At 41.1% G+C, this 23,513-nt stretch overlaps 1 protein-coding gene across 3 annotated transcripts in view; it reads left to right on the top strand.

Moving 5' to 3' along the window:
- The window catches only part of DVL1 (dishevelled segment polarity protein 1), a 74,374-nt gene extending 54,793 nt beyond the window's left edge, over nucleotides 1–19,581 (top strand). Inside the window, exons 6-14 of one of the 3 annotated variants that reach the window (XM_026073901.1) lie at nucleotides 95–234; nucleotides 559–635; nucleotides 1,124–1,191; nucleotides 2,821–2,970; nucleotides 7,691–7,822; nucleotides 8,732–8,899; nucleotides 9,397–9,603; nucleotides 14,874–15,288; nucleotides 18,389–19,581. In XM_026073901.1, coding sequence (XP_025929686.1) covers nucleotides 95–234; nucleotides 559–635; nucleotides 1,124–1,191; nucleotides 2,821–2,970; nucleotides 7,691–7,822; nucleotides 8,732–8,899; nucleotides 9,397–9,603; nucleotides 14,874–15,288; nucleotides 18,389–18,398 — 1,367 coding nt within the window. In that variant the 3' untranslated portion in view covers nucleotides 18,399–19,581. Of the gene's footprint in view, nucleotides 1–94; nucleotides 235–558; nucleotides 636–1,123; nucleotides 1,192–2,820; nucleotides 2,971–7,690; nucleotides 7,823–8,731; nucleotides 8,900–9,396; nucleotides 9,604–14,873; nucleotides 15,293–18,388 lie in introns of those variants that run through there. The other 2 variants (XM_026073900.1, XM_026073899.1) reach the window with 2 other exon arrangements.
- The last annotated feature ends 3,932 nt before the right edge of the window (nucleotides 19,582–23,513 follow it).

Here is a 23,513-nt window from a genome sequence, read left to right as displayed (position 1 = left end):
TGATAGCTTTTCACTATCATTCCAATCACCTTGTTTGTTTGTTTGTTTGTTTGTTTGTTTGTTTTTTCCCACCCTCCACTTTCTATCTGTATAGAAAAGTATAACTTCCTGGGGATCAGCATTGTAGGACAGAGCAATGACCGGGGCGATGGTGGCATATACATTGGCTCTATTATGAAAGGAGGGGCTGTGGCAGCAGATGGACGAATTGAACCAGGAGACATGCTTCTGCAGGTTGGTCCATGTCCAAAAATACATGCTGCTGGCTCATGCATTAGTGACTTCAGCTCAGTCATCCCACCAGATCCAGGGACATAACAATCAGTTAACAGAGTTCACCTGTAGTCAGAGAAATGTGTTAGACTGCTATCACTTGAAACTATAAATCTTTGCCAACTCTTTGCTGGATAGTTTATGTGCTCTGAGAAACAAAACATTTCTGCAGCTGCTCAGATGAATGGAAATACTTATAAGGCAAATACATTTGAAAACAAACAATTAAAATGTCTTTACCTCTCCTGTTGCAAAGCCTGACCTCTGACTCTTGCAACATTTCAGGTGAATGACGTCAATTTTGAGAACATGAGCAATGATGATGCAGTACGAGTTTTACGGGAAATAGTCTCCAAGCCAGGGTGAGCTTATTACAAAATCTCCTTTGCTATTTATCCTCCTTATGCAGTTATTAGCATTGAGCAAATGTCAGAAAAATCAACATTTTGATCTGAATAAGCAACCAGGTGTGGCTGCTGATCTCGACTCTGAACTTCTCAGTGTAAGTGATGAATAGGTGAGACTGGTTCGGATTTACTAGCTAAAACCAACACAAACTAGGAGTTGCCTGGTTTCGATGGCACTATTTGTTTATCTGGTCAGAGTTTTAAAATCTCAAGAGCTGATCATTCAAGTTTTCACCAATAGTGCTGCTGATATATGGAAACACTGAAACAACCTGATACTGGTTCTTACTGAATGTGCTTTGACCAGCATCACAAAAGCATTTTCAAAATGTTCTTGACAACTGCTGCATAGGATTAAGTTTGTTCAAAAGAGTTCATTGTGGTTCTCACAACTTCTGCAAGGAAAGATAAGAGTCATCCTTGCCTATTTGCTTTCTTTCTAGACCTATCAGCCTAACAGTAGCCAAATGCTGGGACCCTACTCCCAGGAGTTATTTCACCATCCCCAGGGGTAAGTGCATGTCTCTGCTCCTTGCTGGATTCCTGTAGGGCCTTCAAGGTCTAAAACATTTTCAGCTACTCTGACATCTAACAGATTTCCTTTCCCTGCAAGTTCCATGTTTTTAGTTCGAGATTTTGATGTATTGTTTGTTTTTTGTTTTGGGAGGCAAAGGTTTAAGATAGCCAGTGGGGCATCTTAAGTGTTTAAGATTAACCCTGAAGTGCCCACTGAATTTGTGGGAGTCCTTTTTTTGATTCATGTAGCTTTGGATCAAGCTCTTAACTATTTGATGGCTATATCCATGGCAAGATTGGAAGATAAATATATTTAAATGTTAAAAAGCCTCTTTTTGTTACGTACACTTGTTAGAATCTAAACTGAGTATTTTTAAAATTTGAGGCAAACAACATAGTTTAATATACATAAACATTGGTGAAAATGGTCTTGTTTTAAAAGTTTGGTTTTAATATACCTTTCAATGGCTATAAAAGATCTGTGCGCATGTGACAAACACAGTTGCCTCCTGCTGGTGAGTGCTCTATTTGTGGTATTGGAACCAGCTTTGTTACCAGTTCTTTCATGAAGCTGAGGATAGCATTGACCATTGCAAAAACTGCAATAGACTCCCACAAACTACAGGAGCTCACTCAGTGAAGTCCTTAGGAAAATCAGCATCATCAAAAGAAAAATCCCATGTATCACATATTTCAGATTTGCAGCAGGGAGGGTTTGTGTATCAGTTTGTCCTTTGTTCAGATAAGGACCAGAGACAAACAGCAGTATATCTGCTGTAGGCTAGATTGCTTGCAACAGTGTGTGGGATGTTTTGGGGAAAATATCTACCATAGGCAGAGCTCTTTTATATAATTTCTGGTTTTAAAAATCATCTTCCAAGGAAATGGAACAACAGACACCATAATTCAGAAGATAAGTAATCCAGGTTATGGGAAAATTCAGTTTATTCTCAGATTTATAAATGACAGGCTGTGTGGCTGTTCTTAAAATCTGAGTATAATTTTAACTCCTCTCTGACTCCAGTCTCTTCAAATGCTCTTTTTGTGTCTTGTCTATTTATTTTGCAAGACTATTTCTGTCCTAAAAAGTTTCACTGTGGCTGCTGAAAACACTGAGAGGGGAACTCCAGGATGTTCCGTCTCTGCAAATACTGAGTCTACAGTTACTGTTTTATTTCACCTTCACTAGAAGACTTGCCCTCTGAGTGGTTATTTTGTGTCCAAGGCCTTTAGAAGTAGGCAGTGATTTTCCTGTTGCTTTGTGTGAGTATTGGGTAGCATGCACATCATAATGAAATCAGAAACTCTATCTCACTGTACAGAATAATAGTGAATTATTATTACTGGACTGATAACTTCCTTCCCACAAGGGAAATGATTTCACTCCTACTACAGTTACAGGAATATGAGTGTCATGGTTGTATCCTATTAGGCTGGTGCAGCAATTCCCAGATAAAACCGGATGCTGCTGGCAAGGTGCCTTCTGTTCTCCCATGCTGGCAGTTGCGTGATCAGAATGGCAAGGACTTGTGCATTCAAAAAGCATCCCCTCTTATTTAGATCCTGGTGTTTACTGCAAATCTGATTCCATTTGCTTGTTTCTCCCTTTCTGATTGTTTTGCAGCTGAACCAGTGAGGCCAATTGACCCCGCAGCATGGATCTCTCATACCACAGCCATGACGGGAGCGTACCCCCGTTACGGTATGAGCCCCTCCATGAGCATCACCACATCTACCAGCTCCTCACTAACAAGCTCAATTCCCGATTCGGAAAGTAAGTCACACTGCGGCCAGCACAGGGCAGGCGTCTTCTGCTCGGGGCCTGCAGTGCAGAGGTGTGTGCAAAACCGACCCCAGCCACAAGCACGATGAAAACAACAGCCGCCACAGAACTCTTGAATGTTTTCTTAAATCTGTAAATCTTGTGGGGAGCATAAAACCTTTTTTTTGAAGGTCAGAAGTTAATGCAGTGATGTTTTGCCATAGTTCACATCCAGAAAGTGGGGATGGCTTTTAGTCCTTTAAAAGTTACAAGGCAGGCCTCCAAATTTATCCCCTCAGATAAATGTGAGGTCTTCCTCCTTGCATTTGACTGTGGGGTATTTTGTTTGTTTTTGTTCTTCTTAGAGATGGGAATCATTTCCCTCCAGGTAGATACCACTTGATAATAATGTATGTTAGTATATGTCAGGAAGCCTTCCACTGATATTCACATAGTCTACTTTATGCATTTAGGTCGCATATGTATTCCTTTTTATAGAATTTATCGAACAAGGAAAAAACAGATTTAACTTCCCACCTGAAATTAAGGTTAAAGTTCAGCCTCCTTTCTTGGTTTGTCCATCTGTGGCAGTCTCCAGAATAGTCATATCCATATAACCAGTGAGTTTTCATGATTCTTCTTCTTGGAAATTTTTGTTTAAAGAATATACACTTTTCTTCTCTCTGACTCTTCCTTTGCTTTCTGATATGAGTATAGGATAAAAGATAACATTCAGTTTGAAATACATGGCTGTAAGGCAAATATCTCATTTGTGAAAAGATGCTAGTTCAGTATGCATTCATTGAAAATCAGATAAATAGTTACATGCTTAACAAGGCATGTATGCTGAAGTATTTGCCAGATGTCAGACCCAGAGTCTAAATTAGAAAGACTGTTCAGAGTAATTTTTTTTCATTTTGTAAGATTCTTCCAGAGAGAAAGGAAAGATATCATTATTCAATTAAAAAAAAAAAAAAAAGGACTGATCTTTTTAAAGACCAATGTATTGATGATTAGTGACAGAATCTTTCTCAGACAAATGTGTGGCTGAAGTGTGAAGGTTCTAATTTTGACTCTTACTTGGTGATGTCTTTGCATTTGAGGGGACCACATGAGTGTCTGCCTTTTTTTCCTCTCACCCTCTCTGATTTCATAAGCAGATAATTCCTGGAATTATCACCTCACCTTGAATTGAAAGGGGCTTTACTTTTTATGTAGGTGTAGTAGCCCAGCTCCTCTTTAGATAGCAGGTGGCACCACTGAAGGGGAACTATACCAGCAGTAAAAAGCAAGTGAACCACTTATGCCATGACTATTTTATCCTGGGATGTGTTTTCAGGCTTATTGGTGCTAAAGATTGCTGGAGTTGAATGTATCTGCTGATCACTGTCAAACAGTAAGAGTCTTGCTCTGTTTACATTCCTCTTGAAACATTCATGTATCGGGTGCTTTGAAATATAGTAAAATGATTGAGAAATGTGGAATGCACACACCTTCTCAATCGTACTTTTTAAAATAAAGTTTTTTGGGAGCAGAACCATGTTTCTGGAGATAGCTTTTCATTTCTATGTCAGTGACATATAATGTTTCCTTTTCTGAATGCAAGAACTCAAGGAGTATCCCTGATCTTTATTGCCACCTCTACTACCATTTGTTTAATCCTTCTTCCCTCGGTTCAGTGCTGTAAACCCTACTGAACACTGGAGACAGCACTTCAGGGCCCTGGGGACAAAGAGCACCTGTCATGTGAACTTCTCTGCCAGGAAGGGCAAAGTTGGGGGAAAGAGGAGGGAGGAGGAGAGAGAGAGAGAGAGAGAGGAAGAGAACATGCATTTACGTCCCAAAGAAGAAAGAGCTGCATGCAGAATGGGGCTTTCTGAACTTTCATGTTCCAGTGCAAGATTCACCATTTCGCTTCCTTTGAGGCTAGAGTCACTGGTATTTGAAGCAGATAAAATATCTGTTCTACAGTATCTGGCTGTAAAAGTGGAGGCAGTGAATTAATGGAGTCCTGTTAGACAAGGGCAAGTCTGTTTCAGGGTTTCTTGTTTTAAGTATTGTGAATGTCTTTTGCTTTACTGTGTTTATATAGCAAGACAGGATAATGTAAATGGACTGAATAACTCTACTTTCCATCTGAATAGCTTCCCTTTGCTCTCCACCCTCTGGATCAAAACTGAAGTTCTGACATCTGAAGCATTTGCACAGTCACCGTTGCATCCACATTAGTGATTAAAGTAGCTGAGATTTTGGGGCCGTACAAATCACCATCACAGTAGAGATTATCCTGTATTAGTTCTTTATTTTTTCAGGTGCGTTCCTTCAAACACAGGACTACCCAAGYTAAGGCAGACTGAATTTTTCATAGTAGTTTTTGCTGAAAAAAGTATCTTGTTCTCCAGCAGTGTTTTGGCTTATGTGGGAGACTGTTCTGTCACAGAAGCATGTCTGTGTTGAAGCTGCTGTCTCAGTGAGTAAAAACCCTCGTGCTGGTTTAATATGCTTTAAGTAGATCTTTCCAGGCCTTCTTTGTCTACTGTGGGAGCCCATTCTGCACAGTAGCACTGTCCCATTGCAGGAGATTAACTTCAAGTGTTGCAGCGTTTCTTGAAAGCCCTGCTGTTTGGAAGTTAGTCTGCTGGCATTGTTGGAAAGTTCTCTTTTGCTCTTGCATCGACTTCAGAGGAGTTTGGATTGCGACTTCAAACTATTTCTGCTTGACAGAATTCAGCCTGGAAGTACTGCATAATTTGCTGGAGCCTTTGTGTCTGGGCAAATGTGTGCTTCCTCACACAAATGAGGATACAAACCAGAGGTGGTATTACATTGGGTGGGACTTCCTTTTCCTGCAGCATATACCTCTTTTCTTACCAGGAGCTGCTAATGGGAAAAGGTGCCACTCAAAATGAATAACTATAGCACTGAGAAAGAGCTTTGCAGCAGATCTGGTTCCTCAGAAAGGCGTTACTGTCTGTGCTGTTCTTCAGGTATTCACATACCTGTACAGATGGTCAAGTTGTCAGGCTTACAGTTGACTGACAGGGTTCAGCCCCAAGTGGGTGCATTTCAGATGCATTTGAGAATCACACTTGGATAGCAACTAGCAAACTAGAGCCTACTGATCGTTTGGCCACTGTTGTTTTTTATATGCAGACCACAGGTCTCCAAGAAAATGAAGTTTATTGCTCCCCACATATTTAAATCAATTTCTGATTTTTTTTTCCCCAAATGTTGCTTTTTGCCACTAACCAAACTAACTTAAAGCGAAAGCAAAATTTTATTGTCTATTCAGACTTTAAGGTATTGAAACCTCATGCATAGATGGCATGTGATATTTTAATGTGTATTAGCAGTGCATGTACTGAAAGAAGCATTTTCAGTTTTCATTGTTTCATACTTGCACATTTTATCAAAAACTTGAGTTGCTGAAACAGAGCAAAATTGGTTCCCATAGAGAATGGGTGATATGGGGAGCTGGGAGAAGGGAGTGGAGGAGGGTTCTGAATTCCTGCTGGAGGTGGGTCTGAATTGTAAACAGAGGACACACATGCTGGATATAAATTTTCTAGGGGTGAGAAGATGAGAACAGGAAGGAGGACTGGGTGGTGCATCTGAAAGACATAGTCCTTATGGAGAGACAGGATGGTTGAACTGAATTCTGCAGTCAGCACAGGAAAGCTAGTAGACTCTTGGGCCCAGATTCACCCCCTGGACTTTCAGTATTAGATGCCAGTTTGCCTCCATCTATGGTAGAAGAAGATTTTTTTAAATGAATAGACTCCAAAGGTAGGCACTTCAGTTCAGCAGGGTGAAACTGGGCCCTGTTGTTGTGGCTTTATTATAAAAATTGATCAGTAAAGTATGAAGCCTCTGAGTCAGCTCTGCCCATTAGGGTGTGTGAAATATGAATGGAGCAGTGATGGCTGCTGAGGCATTTGGGAATAGCTTTTCTAAGTCTTCCGCAAGAAAGATGCGGGGGGAAGGAATGTTTCTGCTAGGTTAAATGACTTGGTGGCTTGTATAAGACTAGCAACATTGAGAGCCTGGTAAGTTTTTTTTTTTGGGGGGGGGGGTTCTTTTTCTTTTTCTTTTTTTTTTTTGAAGGAATCCACTAGCCTTCAACTTGATATGATGAAAGCTTTCTTTTCTAATTTCAGTACTCCCCAATTATGGTCCTGTCCAAGTCTTAATAAAACAAATGGGGATTGATATCCATGCTGAAGGAAGAATAGACATGATCATTATCTTTCTGCAGATGGGTATCTTTCCTGACGATTAACCCAAAAGTTAAAGCACAAGCCAAAAGACCTTGCCCTAAAGAGTTTTGCCTATAGTACATTGAATCTTTGGGTGGACAAGGGCTATTAATGTCAATTTGAAATGAAAAACTTAAAACTTCTGGGTTTTTTTTGTTTTGTTTTTTTTTTTTGCAAATCTTAATGTAGTGTGGATTGAAACAGTGCAGGGCTGATCTGTAGCTGGTTGGTGAACTCAAGATGTGTAGGGACTCAGCATCTCAGTGACTAAACTGGTTGCACTAAGCACAATTTCTGAAGAATCATTATGAATGCTGTAATTTATGCCATTGATGAAGATGCACTTGGGAACCTTTGTGTCTGTGTTTTGCATCTGTTGGAAAAGTTGTGTCTTGAAAAGCTTCACCCAGATAAGCTGAGAAGTTCTTTTCAGAGTTGGTTGATTTCAGAGAAGCATGTAACATTTTTCCTTTTAGAATTAGAAGAATCCCCCTTAACTGTGAAGAGCGACATGGCTACTATTGTCAAGGTTATGCAGCTACCAGACTCAGGCCTTGAAATCCGGGACAGGATGTGGTTAAAAATTACCATCTCCAATGCAGTGATAGGTAAGCAGATCAAAGGAATGCTGGGGGAAAACCCGGTGGCTTTTTAGAAATAGGCTGCAGAAACTGTATATAATCATTTTGTTTTTCCTGTCACCTCTTATTCCCTTTACTTGGTATTTGTGAACAAATCTAATTGTGACAGGGAAGAACCAATAGCTCGTTTGAGCCTGGACAGGCAAACACAGTGTAAATTTCCCACACCTACACACAGCTGCTCCTTCACCTTACATGTAGCTCTGGCTGTCTGCCTTAAGTTCAGAAGAGCAGCAGTCCTTGTAATTCCAGTTCCAAACAGCTGTGTAACCTTAATAAAACATTTTAATTATATTTCAAATTACCACAGGTAGTCTGCCTTTGATCCGAGACTATCCTGTGACCGAAACTGTGCTAACATCTAATAATCTAAGCTGTAGTCACTTTTTGCGTAGAGGAGGGTTGGAACCCAGGTCTCTTGACAATCTAACATCTGCATTCTGAGGGAAGTGACTTTCCCTACCACTTCTGTTCTGTAAATCCCGAGTCATTTGCATGAGTGCAACTCAGAGGGGATTGAGCAGCTTAACAGTAAAATTTTCTGTACACATATTTGGTGTCACCGTTAAATGTAGTATTCAACTGGGTGCAAGGTAATTCTTTGCTTTCTTAGTGTTTGGTGGTAATGTGAATTGTTAAGCAGCTCTTATTTTGCTGCAAAGTTATTGCAGTTTAGCAGCGGACTGAATGACCTGCTGATCAACTGAATTGTGAAAATGACATATTTTAAGCATTTAAATAGCATTTATTTGCATATTTGTATTTGTGTTCAGTGTCTAGCACAGTAGTACTGCTGGCCTACTTGATAACATGAAGATTAAAAAAAAAAAAATCACTTGGATGCTTCCATGTCTTCTCTTCCTATTCTCATTTTAGGAGCAGATGTGGTTGACTGGCTTTACACACATGTGGAAGGCTTCAAAGACCGACGGGAGGCTAGAAAATATGCCAGCAGCATGTTAAAACATGGCTACCTCAGGCACACTGTGAACAAAATCACCTTCTCAGAGCAGTGCTATTATGTCTTTGGAGACCTCTGTGGCAGTAAGTTCCCCATCTGTGAAGGGCAAAGCTGCGTATGTGTTGTCTGTTCTGTGCTGGTCCTGTAGGATTTCACAAGCGGGTCATTCAGAGTGGGCCCCTATTTTGAAGTTCATGACAGGTGGTTGACATTTCCTGTTAGACCAGCAATTAGACCATCTGGAAAAGAAGGATGGACTCATCAAATACGACATTGCACTGGGGCTCAAGAAAGCAGAGTTTATTTCTTGGTGATGGCACTGTCTTCATACTTGTCAGTCACACTCACTTCCCAACCTGTAAAATGAGGATGATTCCTCCCTGACTTACAGAAATACTGCAAAGGTTCTTTGGCTCTCAATAGTAAGTTTTCATGTCTGCCCTACCATGTGTGATATTTTGAGTGAACTCTGGAGATTGAGTCCCTCATAGGCATACTAAGTGCTATGTCAGGCATTGTTAATATTCAGGAGTCAGCTGCTAGGGAAGAACACAATCTTCACCTTTTCTTTCTTTTCCAGATATGGCTGCACTGAACCTTAACAATGGTTCTAGCGGAGCCTCGGATCAGGATACGCTTGCCCCACTTCCACATCCTGCTGCTCCCTGGCCATTAGGCCAAGGATACCCATATCAGTATCCTCTGCCCCCTCCGTGTTTTCCACCAGCATACCAAGACCCAGGCTTCAGCTATGGTAGTGGCAGTGCGGGGAGCCAGCAAAGTGAAGGTAAGCTAGTTAATCTGGCATATATTTCTACAATTGCCATTATCCCTGGCCATTTGCTTGAGCTCCCTAGTATTGTCTGTGCTCCTGTCTTGTGGTTTTGTATGCTATCTGCTTGGATTTAGTGTGACTGCACTTAATCAAAACTGTTTGTATATGTGAAGGAGTTAGCCTTTCAGCTCTGTATTGAAACTGCCAGTGGCATTTTAACTAAGTCAGTGCTACATACTGTTTTTAGTTATGCTGGTGTTTTGTATTCCATACAGAATGCCAGTGGAGAACTAGAGCCAAGCTCTGTTGTATCCAGGATAGCTTGGGCATCTGTACCTTTCCTACTCAGCAGCACCATACAGAAAACTAGTGCTTAAATAATGCTGGTTAGGCCAACATTAATGACTCGATTCTTAGCCCTGTAAAACAGATGTGTAAATACTAGTATTGCCTCTTTTTTAGAGGTCAGAGCCATTGCCATCAGTGGAGGCTACAGTCACTTGATATCACTGGAAATCAGGCTGTTGGTTGCTGATGGAACAGGGATTAGAACCAAAGTGCTCTTGGCTTTCACTTAAATACACAGTGTGAACAGAAAATCACCCTCCTCACTTGTGTGAGACAAGTATGAGGCAACCAGGCTGATGGTTTACAGGGCTGAAATACTGCTCACAGGGAGGAGAGCCTTTTTTTTTAATATATGTTAGGGGGAAAAAAAGGTAATACTGCATGGATTAAAAACCTGACCTCCTCCTTTCCTGCTCTAGGATCATTTTATGATTCATTTTTAAAATTTAGTAAACAAAAATGGTCTGTTTTATGGCTGTCCAGACAATGCCCCACTCTTTTTAATCATTTCTAAATGGAATTTTGCTTTTGAAAATGCTGCCAGTAAAGAAAAGGTGAGGATTCTCTGTGCTGTTATGATAAAYATCCAATAACTTGGGTGTAGCTTATTCACATTTACTGCAACCAGTTAGATTTTGCAAATTTGGGCAAAAGAATTTCATAACAGGAACTTTTTCATAAGATTTTAGCACTGCTACTTCCCACCTTATCTCAAAATACGAACCCTCCATGAGGGAGCTCACAGTGGTGTCCAGAGTTTAGAACTGCAGGCTGATTTTGTTGGGGAGGATTTTGCTTCTTTGGCAGCTGGTTCTGTGGGCAGTAGACCACTGCTGCTGGAATAGGAAAGGTACGGAATTTTATCCATGCAACCTGTGTTACCAGCTAAGAAAGCCTTGTGAAAGGCTTTAGGAGTGTTTAATTTTGAAGAATTTCAACTCTTGCCTTGTTCATCTTTTGGAAACTACACTGCTGTGTTGTTTCTTGTTTTGTAACTGTTATTCCCTTGTTTTGTTCTGAGCAAGCATTAGACTGAAGGATTCATAAAGGAATGGCTGACTCTAGGGGATTGGTAAGCTTCAAATGCCTCCATAATAATAATGAATTCACAGCATGATCATTTAGACTCTTGTGACCCAAATGTTTAGCTGTATTTTTTCTTTTCTTTTCTTTTTAATTGTCCTGGGTGCTCAGCCTGTCTCAGTGCACAGTAGTCTTAATACCGTGGCATTAGCAGAGTGAGCTGTTGGACCTCTATGTGACTGTGCTACAGTAGCCACCAGGGGAGTGGCATCAGTTGCCTCATTGTCAGCTCAGATGGGAAAAATCTCATCACTAGTTTCTTCACTGTCCTTCATTTAGAAAAAAAAATCCCAGCTCCTAATTTAATAGTCTGATGGAATCTGTCTGGATTGGATATGTCTACTGATGCCCTTCAACTACAGGTTTAGTGAAAAACACCTCTGTGTTCTCCATAGGTCTCAGGCAGGTATTAAGAATCCTGGTCCGCAAGGCTGTGCTGGTAAATCTTGGTGTGGAGAGTTAGAATTGGGTTTCTCGTGGTCTGCCTCTTATGTGCAGTGTTAGTTCATAGCTGAATTCACTGGGTGGATGAGGGCACTGCTCTAGAGCCAAATAACTCAGTCATATGTTTTAGATATGAATGGAACTTATTTCCTGATGACTGCAGACAAAGGTCCAAGATATGGGTCAAGAGGCAGACCCAGATGTGTTCTGGGAAAAAGGCAGGTGGAGAGGAAGATTTAGCTATGTTTTATGTGATGGTTTGGTTCTGCTGAAGGTTCTGTTCCAGTGTAGGTTGCTGCTTATTTAATCTCAGACATACCATTTGTCTCTGTTTGTGGCACCCAGGGTTTATGTTGTTTTAAAAGGCTTGGTCAGGCTTGCTGGAGGGAAAGACACAGGTGTGGGGATCAGATCCTCTGCAAAACATCATCTCGATTACAATAGTGTTTAGACCAAAGTCACATTCTTGCTCTGCTAGACACATACTGTATAGATGATCTGTTAGAGGTCTGTTAGAGATTATCAGGTTACAGTCTAAGGTGATGAAAGAAGTAGGATGGGAAATAGATGTCCAGAAGAAGGATTTGTTCAAGGTCACAGGATGTCAGTTGCCAAGATGGGAATGACAGAAGGGTCTTCAGAGGCTCTGTCCACTAGATCATATGTCTCTGGAGGCGCTCCTGCCCTTGTTCAGGAGGGTTCACATAAAAACTTCTGTTGCCTTGAAATGAAGTTTTGAGGCAGCTAGAGTCTCTGTGGCTTTAGGGGGTGGAACAATGGATGGTGTTTATGTCTAATGGTAACAGAGTGAAGGTTGATAATACATTGTGGCAGTGCAGAGCGCAGCTTTTCTGGGCATGTGTAATGCAGAGTCTTTAAACCCATTTCATGATCCTTGGGTTTAAAGTTGGCCTTCGAAGCAAAAAGCACTGCCATGGTTGTGTCAAGTTAATAGTAATTCAGACCTCAGCTTTAGGGTGGGCTGTGTGTCTTCAAGACAGGTCAGCCCCCAGCTGCCGAGGAGGTGACACTGTTATTAAATTGCCTTTAAACTCAAGGCTCAGAAGGGCTTTCTGGTTGTTTGTTCTGTGACAGGATTTAAAAGCATGCCAGGGAGAGTGAACCTCTCAGCATGACCAGAGGACTAGGACTATGCTGCTGATTATTTTTAGATAGACTGGTGGATTTTTTTTTTTTTTTTTTTGCCATGCAATCAGCTTGGAGTGCAGCTGCAGAAAGCAAGGTTCTTCTAAGATAAGAAGTCTATATTAACCGCTTGACCTCTTGGAGTCTTTTCAGATCAGCTAGAGCTGCTACTCCATACAAACTACAATTTGGGATAGCAATATGATGGATTGCCACAAGGCAGTCTCAGTCCTACAGAGGTGGTGTGTGAAAAACCTCTCAAGATCAGTAATATGTGCTCTCAGTGCAGTCTTGTCTCTCCCCTGCCTGATCTTTGCTCAGCTACAGGGTATGGAACTGGTGAGGAATTCTTGTGTATGGGGAGCTTACATCAAGGAGTGATGCCTGGGGATGGTTTGCACAGTTGGAGTGGGAGGCAACAGGATGCCTTATGAGATAAAGACTGAGGTATGTTAGCTGAGGAAGGGTGGAAAAAAATACAGGAATCTTCTTCCGCTGTAGCCAATGTTCTGCACTGGAGAGCTTGCAGAGTTGCCTCTTGGGAACAGAACCCTACAGCAAGGTTTGTGTCACTCTTGTTAGAGTTTGTGGATGATGGGGAGAGGTCAGTAATAATTAATAGCTTGCCAGAGATGCTCTCTATGTTTTTCCATATATGCTGTCTCTAGAGCAAAGGCTCTAACAATCAGCCTGCTAACAAGTAGTTTATCCTTTCTTATTTGTCTATACTAGACTGTTATAAGACATTTGAAACAATAGTTCAGAGAGTACTTTACCTTTTCAAAAGGCTCATCTAAATGAATCCTCATAGCAGTTGGTGGAGGTGGCTGAATGCATATTAATATCTTCATTTACAGATGGAAAAAAGCTGAGGCACAAAGCAAGACAGTGTTCTTCCCAGAGTAGAGAAGAGCTGATAGGGTTTGCGATCAGCAAGTAGTACTTCAGAGTCCCAAGCTCAGATTACTAACTTCAAGCCCAGTGATTCTGTATTTTGTTCTCCATATATCCCCAGCTTCTCCTACACTCTGCAGGAGAATCTGAGCTTTCCAGCATACACACCACGTCAGTCTGGTTTTCCTGTCTCGTCGTCTTGCCTGCTCTAAACATAGGCCCTTGCAGGTGGAGGGAAGCGATCATCTGTAGTTCAAGAAAGGAGCAACTCAGAATCCTTCTTCCTTGTTTCCTATTTCAATAACCCCAGTGACTGGCTCATTCTGTCTGAAAAGCTGTGTCTCTGTTCTGCTGACTGGGGATCCTTTTTGGGAAGACAATCTTGCACTAAGGGTTTTGGCTTAAGTCATATTATTTAGTTCCAAATACTTTGGATATTCTGATCTTAAAAAAAAAAAACAAAAAAAACTTGGAAGTGTCTCCTATTTTATCTCTATCCTATCTTATCTTTCATGATAACAGAGCATGACCTCCTAATTTTCATTTAAAAACAGTTCCAAAGTTTAGTGAAGCTTGTATGTAGCAACAGCTCAGCTTACATACCAGTGGCAATCATTTATCCTTCCAAATTGATTTAAATATGCAGGATGTTCCTAACAGAGGCAATTATATTTTAAAATCTTCTAGATAATTGTATTTACTGATTCGTCACAGAGCAATTCAACAAATAACTGTTTTTTGAAGAATTCCCCAACAACAAAGCAGTGCAGTGATGAGGTTTGGTTGTTTTTATTTTTTCAAAGAATCTGCCTTGACCCCTCTGAGGCCAGCAAAAGGACATCTAGGACATCTTTTAATCTCAGTGTGATTTGGCCCTGAATAAGTATGCCCAGTGTGACCAAGAATGACACAGGAGAAGTCAAATGGGTTTCCTTTTGAAAAGCATATGCCAACAGAAGGCAGCAAAGACTGAGACAGTTAAAATTAGGTTAAGCCTTGTTTGCTTGTGAGTCAGAAAACAAATATCTGCCGCTACCTTCAATTTTTGTTCCTCCCCTCTCTCCAGTCATTGAGGAGACATATGAACAGATGGTTTTCAGCCAATAGTTCTGAACTAGCTCTTGCTTTCACTGTGGAAGCTCTGGAGGTGTATATGTGGACCCGTGCATGGCACAAATTTGTCAGCTTTCTTCTACTGATTGTTCCTGCTAAATCCCATACACCATCAATAGCACGCTGAGGCCTGATTTTACCATCATTGTGTTCACATCTGGATCTGTGGGTTTTGGTAGAAGTTGATGTGGAGGCAGAAATGGAATTGAGATAATTCTGCTTTTCTGTGTATCCCTTTCACTTATGGGCTGTAGGAAGCAAAAGCAGCGGCTCGAACCGAAGCAACAGTGAGAACAGCAGGAGAGCTCTTGGCAGAGAGAAGGACCGCAAGTCGGCTGGCAGTGGCAGCGAGTCTGACCACACTGCCCGCAGTGGGGGTGGCGCCAGCATAGCGCGTCGGGAAAGGCCTGTCAGCCAGCTCAGCCACCGGAGTCACGTCTCTGCCACCCAGAGCGAGAGAAGCCACCACAGCCATCACTCGTATGGACCTCCAGGCGTCCCACCCCTCTACAATCTCCCCAAGCTGGCTTCCAAAGTCTACGGGACAAGTGGACCTCCTGGAGGGCCCCCCGTGAGGGAACTGAGCTCTGTTCCTCCAGAGCTGACAGGGAGCCGGCAGTCCTTCCAGAAGGCTATGGGCAACCCTTGTGAATTCTTTGTTGACATCATGTGAGAGGAAGTGCCTTCAGACTCTGCTTGGGGGGAGGGCTGGGGTGGGCTCTTTTTTTGTGAGGGTGGGATTTGGGTGTTGTTGAACACTTAGCAGAAGAAACTTGGCTGTCTTGCATGTCACACCTTCCTGGTTTGCAATTGTGTGTTGCAGAAAAACCAACAAAACAAAACAAAAAAACACAAAAAACAAGAAAGACAAGCAAAAAAATCTACTGGGATTGTTAAATATCAGCAAATTGATATATCAGCATCTTTTTCTTTACCCTTTTGTTTTTCTTTCTTCCCTTCTTGTTTCGGATTGTGATTGGCTTGTGTATATTCACAACTTAATGGTCTTTGGTAATTGTGGCACCTACTTTCAGTGCAATTAGTGTGTCTTTTGGGCTGATGCAAGGACTAATATTTTACATAACTTCCAAATTTCCCATAATGCATAGTAGCACCTTTATTCATTCCCCACCCTTTTTCTCTTGCAAGAAAAAAATGACTGTTGGCTAGTATCTTTGATACTTCCCTGCAGTGATGTTTCTTGTCAGTCAGTGCTCTAAGCAGATACGGCATCTGAAAGTGTACGGACAACATGTGCTTGGAAAGGATCAGGCTCAAACCAGTTCCCAGCAGAAGACAAAGCTCTGACTACCTTCCTCTGCTGACTAGGGAGTATAAATCAATTTTATTTTTATTTTATTTTTTAAGATATTATCCTATCAAAGGAGCGGTGAAATCTTGCTACTGTCTGTGTTCATTGTACAGAACTCGTAATGTTATTTCATTTAGTATCATAATGGTGACTTTGTCGCTGCAGTCTGTTCCTGGGCATTTCAGTCATATCCCTGCTGACAGATGTGTCCATTTTTTCTGGTTGTAGCACACACTTGCATACTAGTTTTAAAAGTTGTTTCCACAGAAATAGGACAATTGCTGCTACCTCATTCTGTTAGTGTAGCTGCAGCTCTTCCCTTTTAAAGGGAGTATATATCCCATTCTAGCAGAGAGGTAGGTGAAACCTTCCCATTGGGACATGGGTATTAGTTTTGATCACCTCTTTCCATTCTTCATTTCTGAACAGAATCTTTCTCTTTTTCCCAGCTTCATCTCTGCACTGAAATAGAAACCTGGAGGTGGCTAATCCCAATTGCCATGTTACCCAAGTGGACATGCGTTGAACATAGATGGGGGCTAGCTGTTAGCAGAGAGGCAAGAGGGTGTTTTGAGAACAGTCCAGAAGTGGTACAATGATTGAATCTTTATACCTGACAGAGCAAGACCTATGCTAAAAATCATGCTCCTGCTGGGAAACTTTGGCTTAGGAAACCACTGTGTTGCATATCCCCAAGATTTCACTGCTGCATATTTTTGGCTCTGAGGCTATGGGCACTTGATAAAATGTGTTCAGGAACCTTTACTGAAGCTTAAGAAGCTTTGAAAAAGTATCTGAATGAGGGCGTGTTAGGAGCACACCCACACCCAGTTATGGAGGCTCATCTAATAGGAAATAATATGTTAATCTGCAGTCACTTAGTGGCATTTGACAATGGGACCGTGCCTCAGTTAAATCCTCCTTTGTGAGATACCTATTTCTGACAGGTTTTAGGACAGGTGCATTAAAATCAGTCTTTACTGTATATAAGCCTTTCCTTCCCCAATAAGAAGCTTCTTTCTGTCATGTTCTGTGCTTTATGGATAGTTTGAATATCCAATATGAATGTCAGAAAAGTACCTCTTTCCTACCGTATACATGTAGTTTCACGTTACTTTGTCATCTTGAAAAAATACTTCTCAAACTGTCCGTTTTGTATGTTGTTTGTTATGTTTTGCTACTTTTTCTATTCTTTTTACAGATTTGTGTGTATATAAGCAGATATCCCTTTTACAAAACTCAGAGTAACATTTTCAAATGTTTGTGTTACTTGGAGGCCTAAGTCTCATTTTCGAAAGGAATTTAGGCATTTAGGAAATTGTGCCACTCAGATGAGGTACCCAAATTACTGAGCTTCTAAACCAGCTGAGTGTTTTTGGATTACTTGTTCACCAAAAATCCCTCCAAAAGCTATATCACATTTCAGACAGTGGTACTTTCCTTATAATCCATCTGCTGGGCTAGCATAGATTGCAAACTTGGCGATGATTTGTTCAGAAGATTGACACTATCTAAAGCTTGACTGTGCAACAGTATTCTTTCTTCTCCTTTTCTTCTTCCCCCAGAAACATAGCAAAGACACTAACCAGATTCAATAAAYCATTTGGAAAGATTGACGTTTAAAATAATGAAATAAATCAGGTAAAATCCTTTGTCTCCTGTGTCTCCAAAGACACTGTTACGGAGTCTGTGACTTTACTGACAATCAGTAGTGGTTCTACTTTTAAATCAATTTTAACTTTTCTGATCTCTTACTTATTATGATTTTTCTGTCCTACTTTGTCTTAAGGCAGAACTTATAGGACAGAAGGAAAAGACTGTCATTTTAATAAGGTATTTCTAAAGGGGTAAAGGCTGGGGGCTGAGCACCCAGGAAGCCAACATGTTTAATTGTCTCACATCTTTTGAAGAGTTGCAGTATACATGCTTGCTTTTGTGCGTGCGTGTGTGTGTGATGTGCTGTTGGCAGAAACTGTTCTGTGTCTTGTTGGTGTTTGCTGCTATGTTGAAATGACTGTATTATATCCTTCCATGTGTGTGGGTAACTCTGAAATGAGGCTGACAGTCCATAACATAAGTGTGGGAAAGTGTTTGCAGAGGAAATCAGGCTGCTAAATCCACCTCTGTCTGTGGGCTTAGAAATCCATGTCCGACCTGAACAGGCTTCATCCAAGATCAGGCATCTATTTCAGGCAAAATATTAAGTGCTCTGAATGTACTGACAGATGTGCTAATGGTTGGCTAATACTGTACAGCATGTAGAGCCTGCTATTTACGAAGAGCAATAGAATGTAAATGCCCATTCTGTGAACAGTGCAATACATAATGGCCATTGTGTGTGAACCAAAAGGCTTATTTTTCCTTCCCTCTTGTAGCGCACAGATGAGCTCCAGTGGAGGGACTGGTTTGAGTGAATGGAAAGCTAAGTCTGAAACATTGCTATCTCTTTATTTTCAGAAGTGAATGAAGACAGGAGATTTCCCAAATCCCATCCTTGCCTTTCAGTGCATGCGCATTTGTCTTTGTAATATGGGGGCCTTGGGGCTTAACTGTGCAAGTCCCTACTATTGGGTGAAGTACTCCCTGCAGAGAGAAGTGCCACTGAAGTCAATGAAGTTACTTACAGTAGGAAGTAATGTGCCACGTGGAAAAGGATTTAAAGGCTGGAGTCCTGCAAAACTGTCTGTTTCTTATATCAGGGCCTGAAATATAGCTCTTATTTTAATGTCGAGTAACTGGCACTGGCTGGGCTCTAGAATGTAAGATCTACCCCCACAATTACAATGAGAAGTAATGGGTTTGCTATACAAGGCATTCAGACAACTTCACAACAGGAGTCCTAAATAGTGGACGTTTTTATAATTCTGCAAATGAGACCTTCAGCATCTGCCTGTGCTCTGCAGCTGGGCTCAGTCTTCAGGCATACCTGCCCACATCTTTTAACAGGGACTAACAGGTATGTTTGGAAGATCATAGAAATAAATGTGCAAAATAAACAGTTTGGGATGACACCTCCTGTCCGAATGTGGGGGTAACGCACTCACCTGATGTATTAAATTTCTGAGGTGCATGTTTTTCAGCAAATAGTCTTAAAAGCACTGCTGTTGTCTTTGACCTCCCATTAGTAAATTTACTTTTCAAAGTAAATAACTTTTCAAAGGTTACAGTCCCCTAGACACTTTATCCAAAGGTATATTGGATGGCAAGCAATGATGTACAGGCATTGACTTTTGATATTATTTTTGTTCTATTTGAATGGGCAGTTCCGTCTTAAAACTGACAGCTCGTGAGTTGATGTAATTGTTTTTGTTTTGCATTTAACTGGATTGTAATGAGATTGACTTAAAATTATTAATTCTAATCAGTGATTAGAAATACCTGTAAAGAATTTTATGTACAGTAGAGGAAAAATGTTACATGATTTTAAATAATGAAAACCCAGACTATCACCTATTCTAGAATTGGTTCTACTCAAAGAGTGACCTCTTACTAGCATGGACTGCACTGTTCCTGTTAAATGTCTATTGCATAATTGAATTCTTTTTTTGTAGATATTGTATTAAAACCCAAGTGTCTATATAGTTAATATATAGCTGCTTATGTGTAAATGCTATTTTAAACACTAAAAAGCTTTTAATTTTATGTGATAACTGCAATGTGTGTCTTCAGTTATTTGCACTACTACGTTATCTTTTATTCAGTATTGCTTAAATCTTACTCTCTTTTTTTTTTGTTGTTCCCCTGCCCACAAGGAAGTTATGTCTTCAGGAGAAGATTGTTCAGGAACTAAGGCTAGGAAACTGGGAGATCTGTGTTTTAATGGTACTTCAGAAGTGCTGGCAGATGAAAATATGACAGGAGCCCTGTAAATGTTCACAACTAAACTGGGTCATGGATGAAAGAGAAATGCTGAGACCTGACTCTCCCATGCAACTTAATGACATCTGACTGGAAGCACTAGACCCTGCCATTTATGAGAAGTGCTGTAGTTTTGATCTAACAACTAATAAATTGGTGTAGAAATTGTGCTTTCTCCTTGAATTTCCCCCACCTCTTAATTACCAGGCTTCTCCCTCTCACAGACACCATGTTTGACAGGAGTAGGTACACAGGGAAGGCTGAAGAAATTTTGTGGAAATAAAAGACAGCTGTAAGACACATCATATTACAAAGATATCAGCTGGAACAAGTTTTCATGCCTGCAGACCCAGGAGATGAAACTGCTGGTAGAACCCATCAGTGTATTCAGCTGGTTCGCGTGAATATTCCTTTTGTTCTGGACTCTGCAAAAACTCCACCAGAGACAAGCTAGGATCATTAGGATGCCACTTTGCAGACTAACTGGTAAGCCTTAAACCACAGTGAATTTACTATGCAAGATAAGGGTACTCAGCCTTCTTGTAAGGTCTGAGTGGTTCATGTAACGAGAACATCCACAGCCGATGGGGCAGATTCCCTCTTTTTAGCTGGTAGAGATCAAGCAGAAGGGGGAGAGACAAAGTAGTAATCATTATGGAGGCACCCATTATAAATGGCACAGTTCTGCAGGAATGTATATAAAAGACTGTGAGACAAAGTCTTGAAGAGCTTCCCATATTCTCCCTTTAAAACCATGTTTGCATAGGGTGCCTTACAGGGAGCAAAATGGTCTAGCCAGCCTTTTCCCAGTTAGGTGGCTATGATAGAGATCTGAATTTTGGACATACCCTTGCAGCCTATGCTTAGCATTGTATCCCAGGGCTTGATGGACTTCAGCTGACCCAGCATGAATTGCCTGCAGGTGACAGGAACTGACTGAATGTTCTAATCAGCTATTCCCCCCCCCCAAAAAAAAAAAAAAAAAAGTCTATCATGCCTATAGCTTGGTCAGAAAGAGGAGCAACGGAGGTGAATTTGGTTTTCCTTCTCTATTCTGGAAGGCTGATCAAAAATAACTTACTGCTGCTATGTTATGAAATCACAGCACTGAAGTGAGGAATACTGCTGGGGTTCTCGGGTGCAACTATATGCTTGTGAAGACTTGCAACCATCTCCAGAGACAAGGACTCTCAGGCTTCAGGTTAGATTTTGCTATCTTTAATGACACTGAGGAGTACTTTTGTCAAATGTTTCACACTTTCCTCGAGTATTCTAGGAGAATTTTGTATGCAGGTAGCCACAGAAATCTAGGATGGCTATTTTGGTGATGCACCAAACACCTTTTTATCCACTCAATGGATAGCTGTAAAACCTTTAAGTGTAACATGACGAATAAAAGAGCAATATAGCTGCTTGTCAAGTGGGTGGGGAAAAAAGCAGAAAAAAACTTAGTGATGTTTTACTCCTGGATATTTACTTTCTATTGTCTGGTAGAAATGTGAAGTAATATGGAAGTTGTTCCCTTTTCAGTCTTCATGGTTGGCCACTTTACACTGACACAATTTATGACAAAATGAGTGTAGAATAATATTATTTAATGGATGTAAAAAATACTCTGAAAAGCCTTTACTAAAATATTTCTTTAAGAAAGAAAATACTTGTTTTTGGTTAGTTGCTCTATTTCAGTAACATGAAATCAGTTTTTTAACTATTGCATTAGATTCCAATTGTACCTTTGCCAGGTTTGTGAAAGGATCAGTATGATGGCATTGGTTAAAAAGTGTGGATCAAGTTATGTCCTTTGCTTTTGATGAACTGAGGCCCAGTTCATCAACTTTTAACACCTGTGTATGCAACTTCATTAGGTTAGTTCAAATAAGTCACAGCAACTACTTTGAAAGACCTAGAAAATGTGGACTTGGGTAAAGCAAAACAGCAGCAGCTTTTGCACGGAAGTGTTGTGAAGCTGTTGAGTGCTTTGTGATCCCTAAATATACTTATGGTGAAGTACAGTAGTGTTATTTCACCACCACCTGCATTCTAAAAGTAGCCAGCAGAACAATTCTCATACTGGTAGCAACACTTAGCCTCTTCTGTCCTGGATCATTGTCCTTTGATCATGTTGACGCAAGAGACTGAAAAGACAAGAGAAGAAATAAAATGGGGTGGGTGTGTTGGGATGGAGGAGAGACAATTATGAAACTTTCTGTCTGTTCCTACATACCATGTTAGGCCCCTCACTGCAGCCAAGAATGATGAATTGAATACAGGATAATCGCTGGCATTTTAGACATTCCTGGTTTCTGGAACCCAGTATAAGGGGTATATAAGTATAAGCAACAGCTGTGGTCAGTCACACCTTACATTATTTCTGAGCTTCATGGGCACATTGCCCTTGTCTCTCTCCCCTGAGTCTTATGCCATTGTGGGGGTTTATTGGTTGGTCACAATAGCTTACTTCGTCAGACCTGTTAGCTTTTTGTCCTTCCAACAGAGCAACTCATTCCCCTCTCCCATTGTGTTCCGCTGCAGCTTCACTGTGAAGTTTTAACATGCTCTGTTTCAAAGAACTCTGATCTCATGTGCCTACAGAACTCAAAAGCACTACCTGCTGTTTCATATCAGGATGTTTTAGGAACAGTTCTGAACAGCAAAGCACTTTGCAGACAGAAATGGATGATCTTTGTGAAAAGCAAAATACTTTTACCAGGGGACAGGAAGAGAGACAGGTACCTCACAGAGAATTCCAAAGATGTCTCATGCTTTCCATCATAGGATATAGGCTAATTCTCATGCAAAGACTAAGCCTGGCCTCCAAGAGGAGCTGTTGGGGCAGCCCCTACCTTCACCCTGGCACCCAGAGCGCCTACCTGTCAGTGCAGCAACTGTCCAAGGTTCTGAATGTGCTGCAAGGCTCCTTGGCAGGGTGTTTGGGGACAGTCCTAGGGAAGAATGGACCTTTCCTATTTGTCCCCCAGCCTGAAAGAGGAAGAAATCCATTTACATCTGTTATGTTTCCTCTTCTCCCCTGATCTGAGAAAAGAACTTGCTAGGTAGCAGATGTAGTTTCAGACTCTGACTGGTGTAGTGCTGCAGCTCACCAGAAGGCAGTTGCTGTCCTGATGTTAACTGTTACTTATCTGTTATTGGGCTCAAAACCAGATAGCGTGTATGTGCTAGAGAGGCAACCCTTTGGGATGGGGTTTAATAGCTGTGCAACCCATCCAGGCTGCCATCTGTCTGATCAGTAGGAATGACAAAATTGACATGTAAGTCAATTGGAAGAACAAACTACCTCAAGTGCAAATGCCCAAGTCAGTGGATAGCAAATAAAGACAAACCTGAGATTGTTTCTGTAACAGCTTACACAGTTCAATGGAAATGTGTCTTCACCTGCAAAGCTCCTCAGTTCATAGCATATTTGGTTGCTTTCAATGTGGTTCAATACTTGCTTTCATTTAAGTTAAATGAGATTTTGCTATTGGCAAAAATAGGTTCAAGCCTTTTGCCCCAGTGATACTAGAAGTAACTCTTTACCAAGTAGCAGCTAATAAAGGGTATGTAGAGTAAACTTCTGTGTTAAACAGTGCTACCACTGTTAGCTGTCAGTCACATGCTGGCCACCAGCAGTCCAGCTGGCAGCAATTGGTAGTCCCCTGAGTGTTAACAGCGTTCAGCTGGTGGCCAGATAAGTTTTCCCTCATTCATGTGTGAGGTGGCACAC

Source organism: Apteryx rowi, unplaced genomic scaffold, assembly GCF_003343035.1.
Source record: "Apteryx rowi isolate R43461 unplaced genomic scaffold, aptRow1 scaffold_38, whole genome shotgun sequence".
NCBI lineage: Eukaryota > Metazoa > Chordata > Aves > Apterygiformes > Apterygidae > Apteryx > Apteryx rowi.
This window is presented reverse-complemented; position numbering and strand designations above follow the sequence as displayed.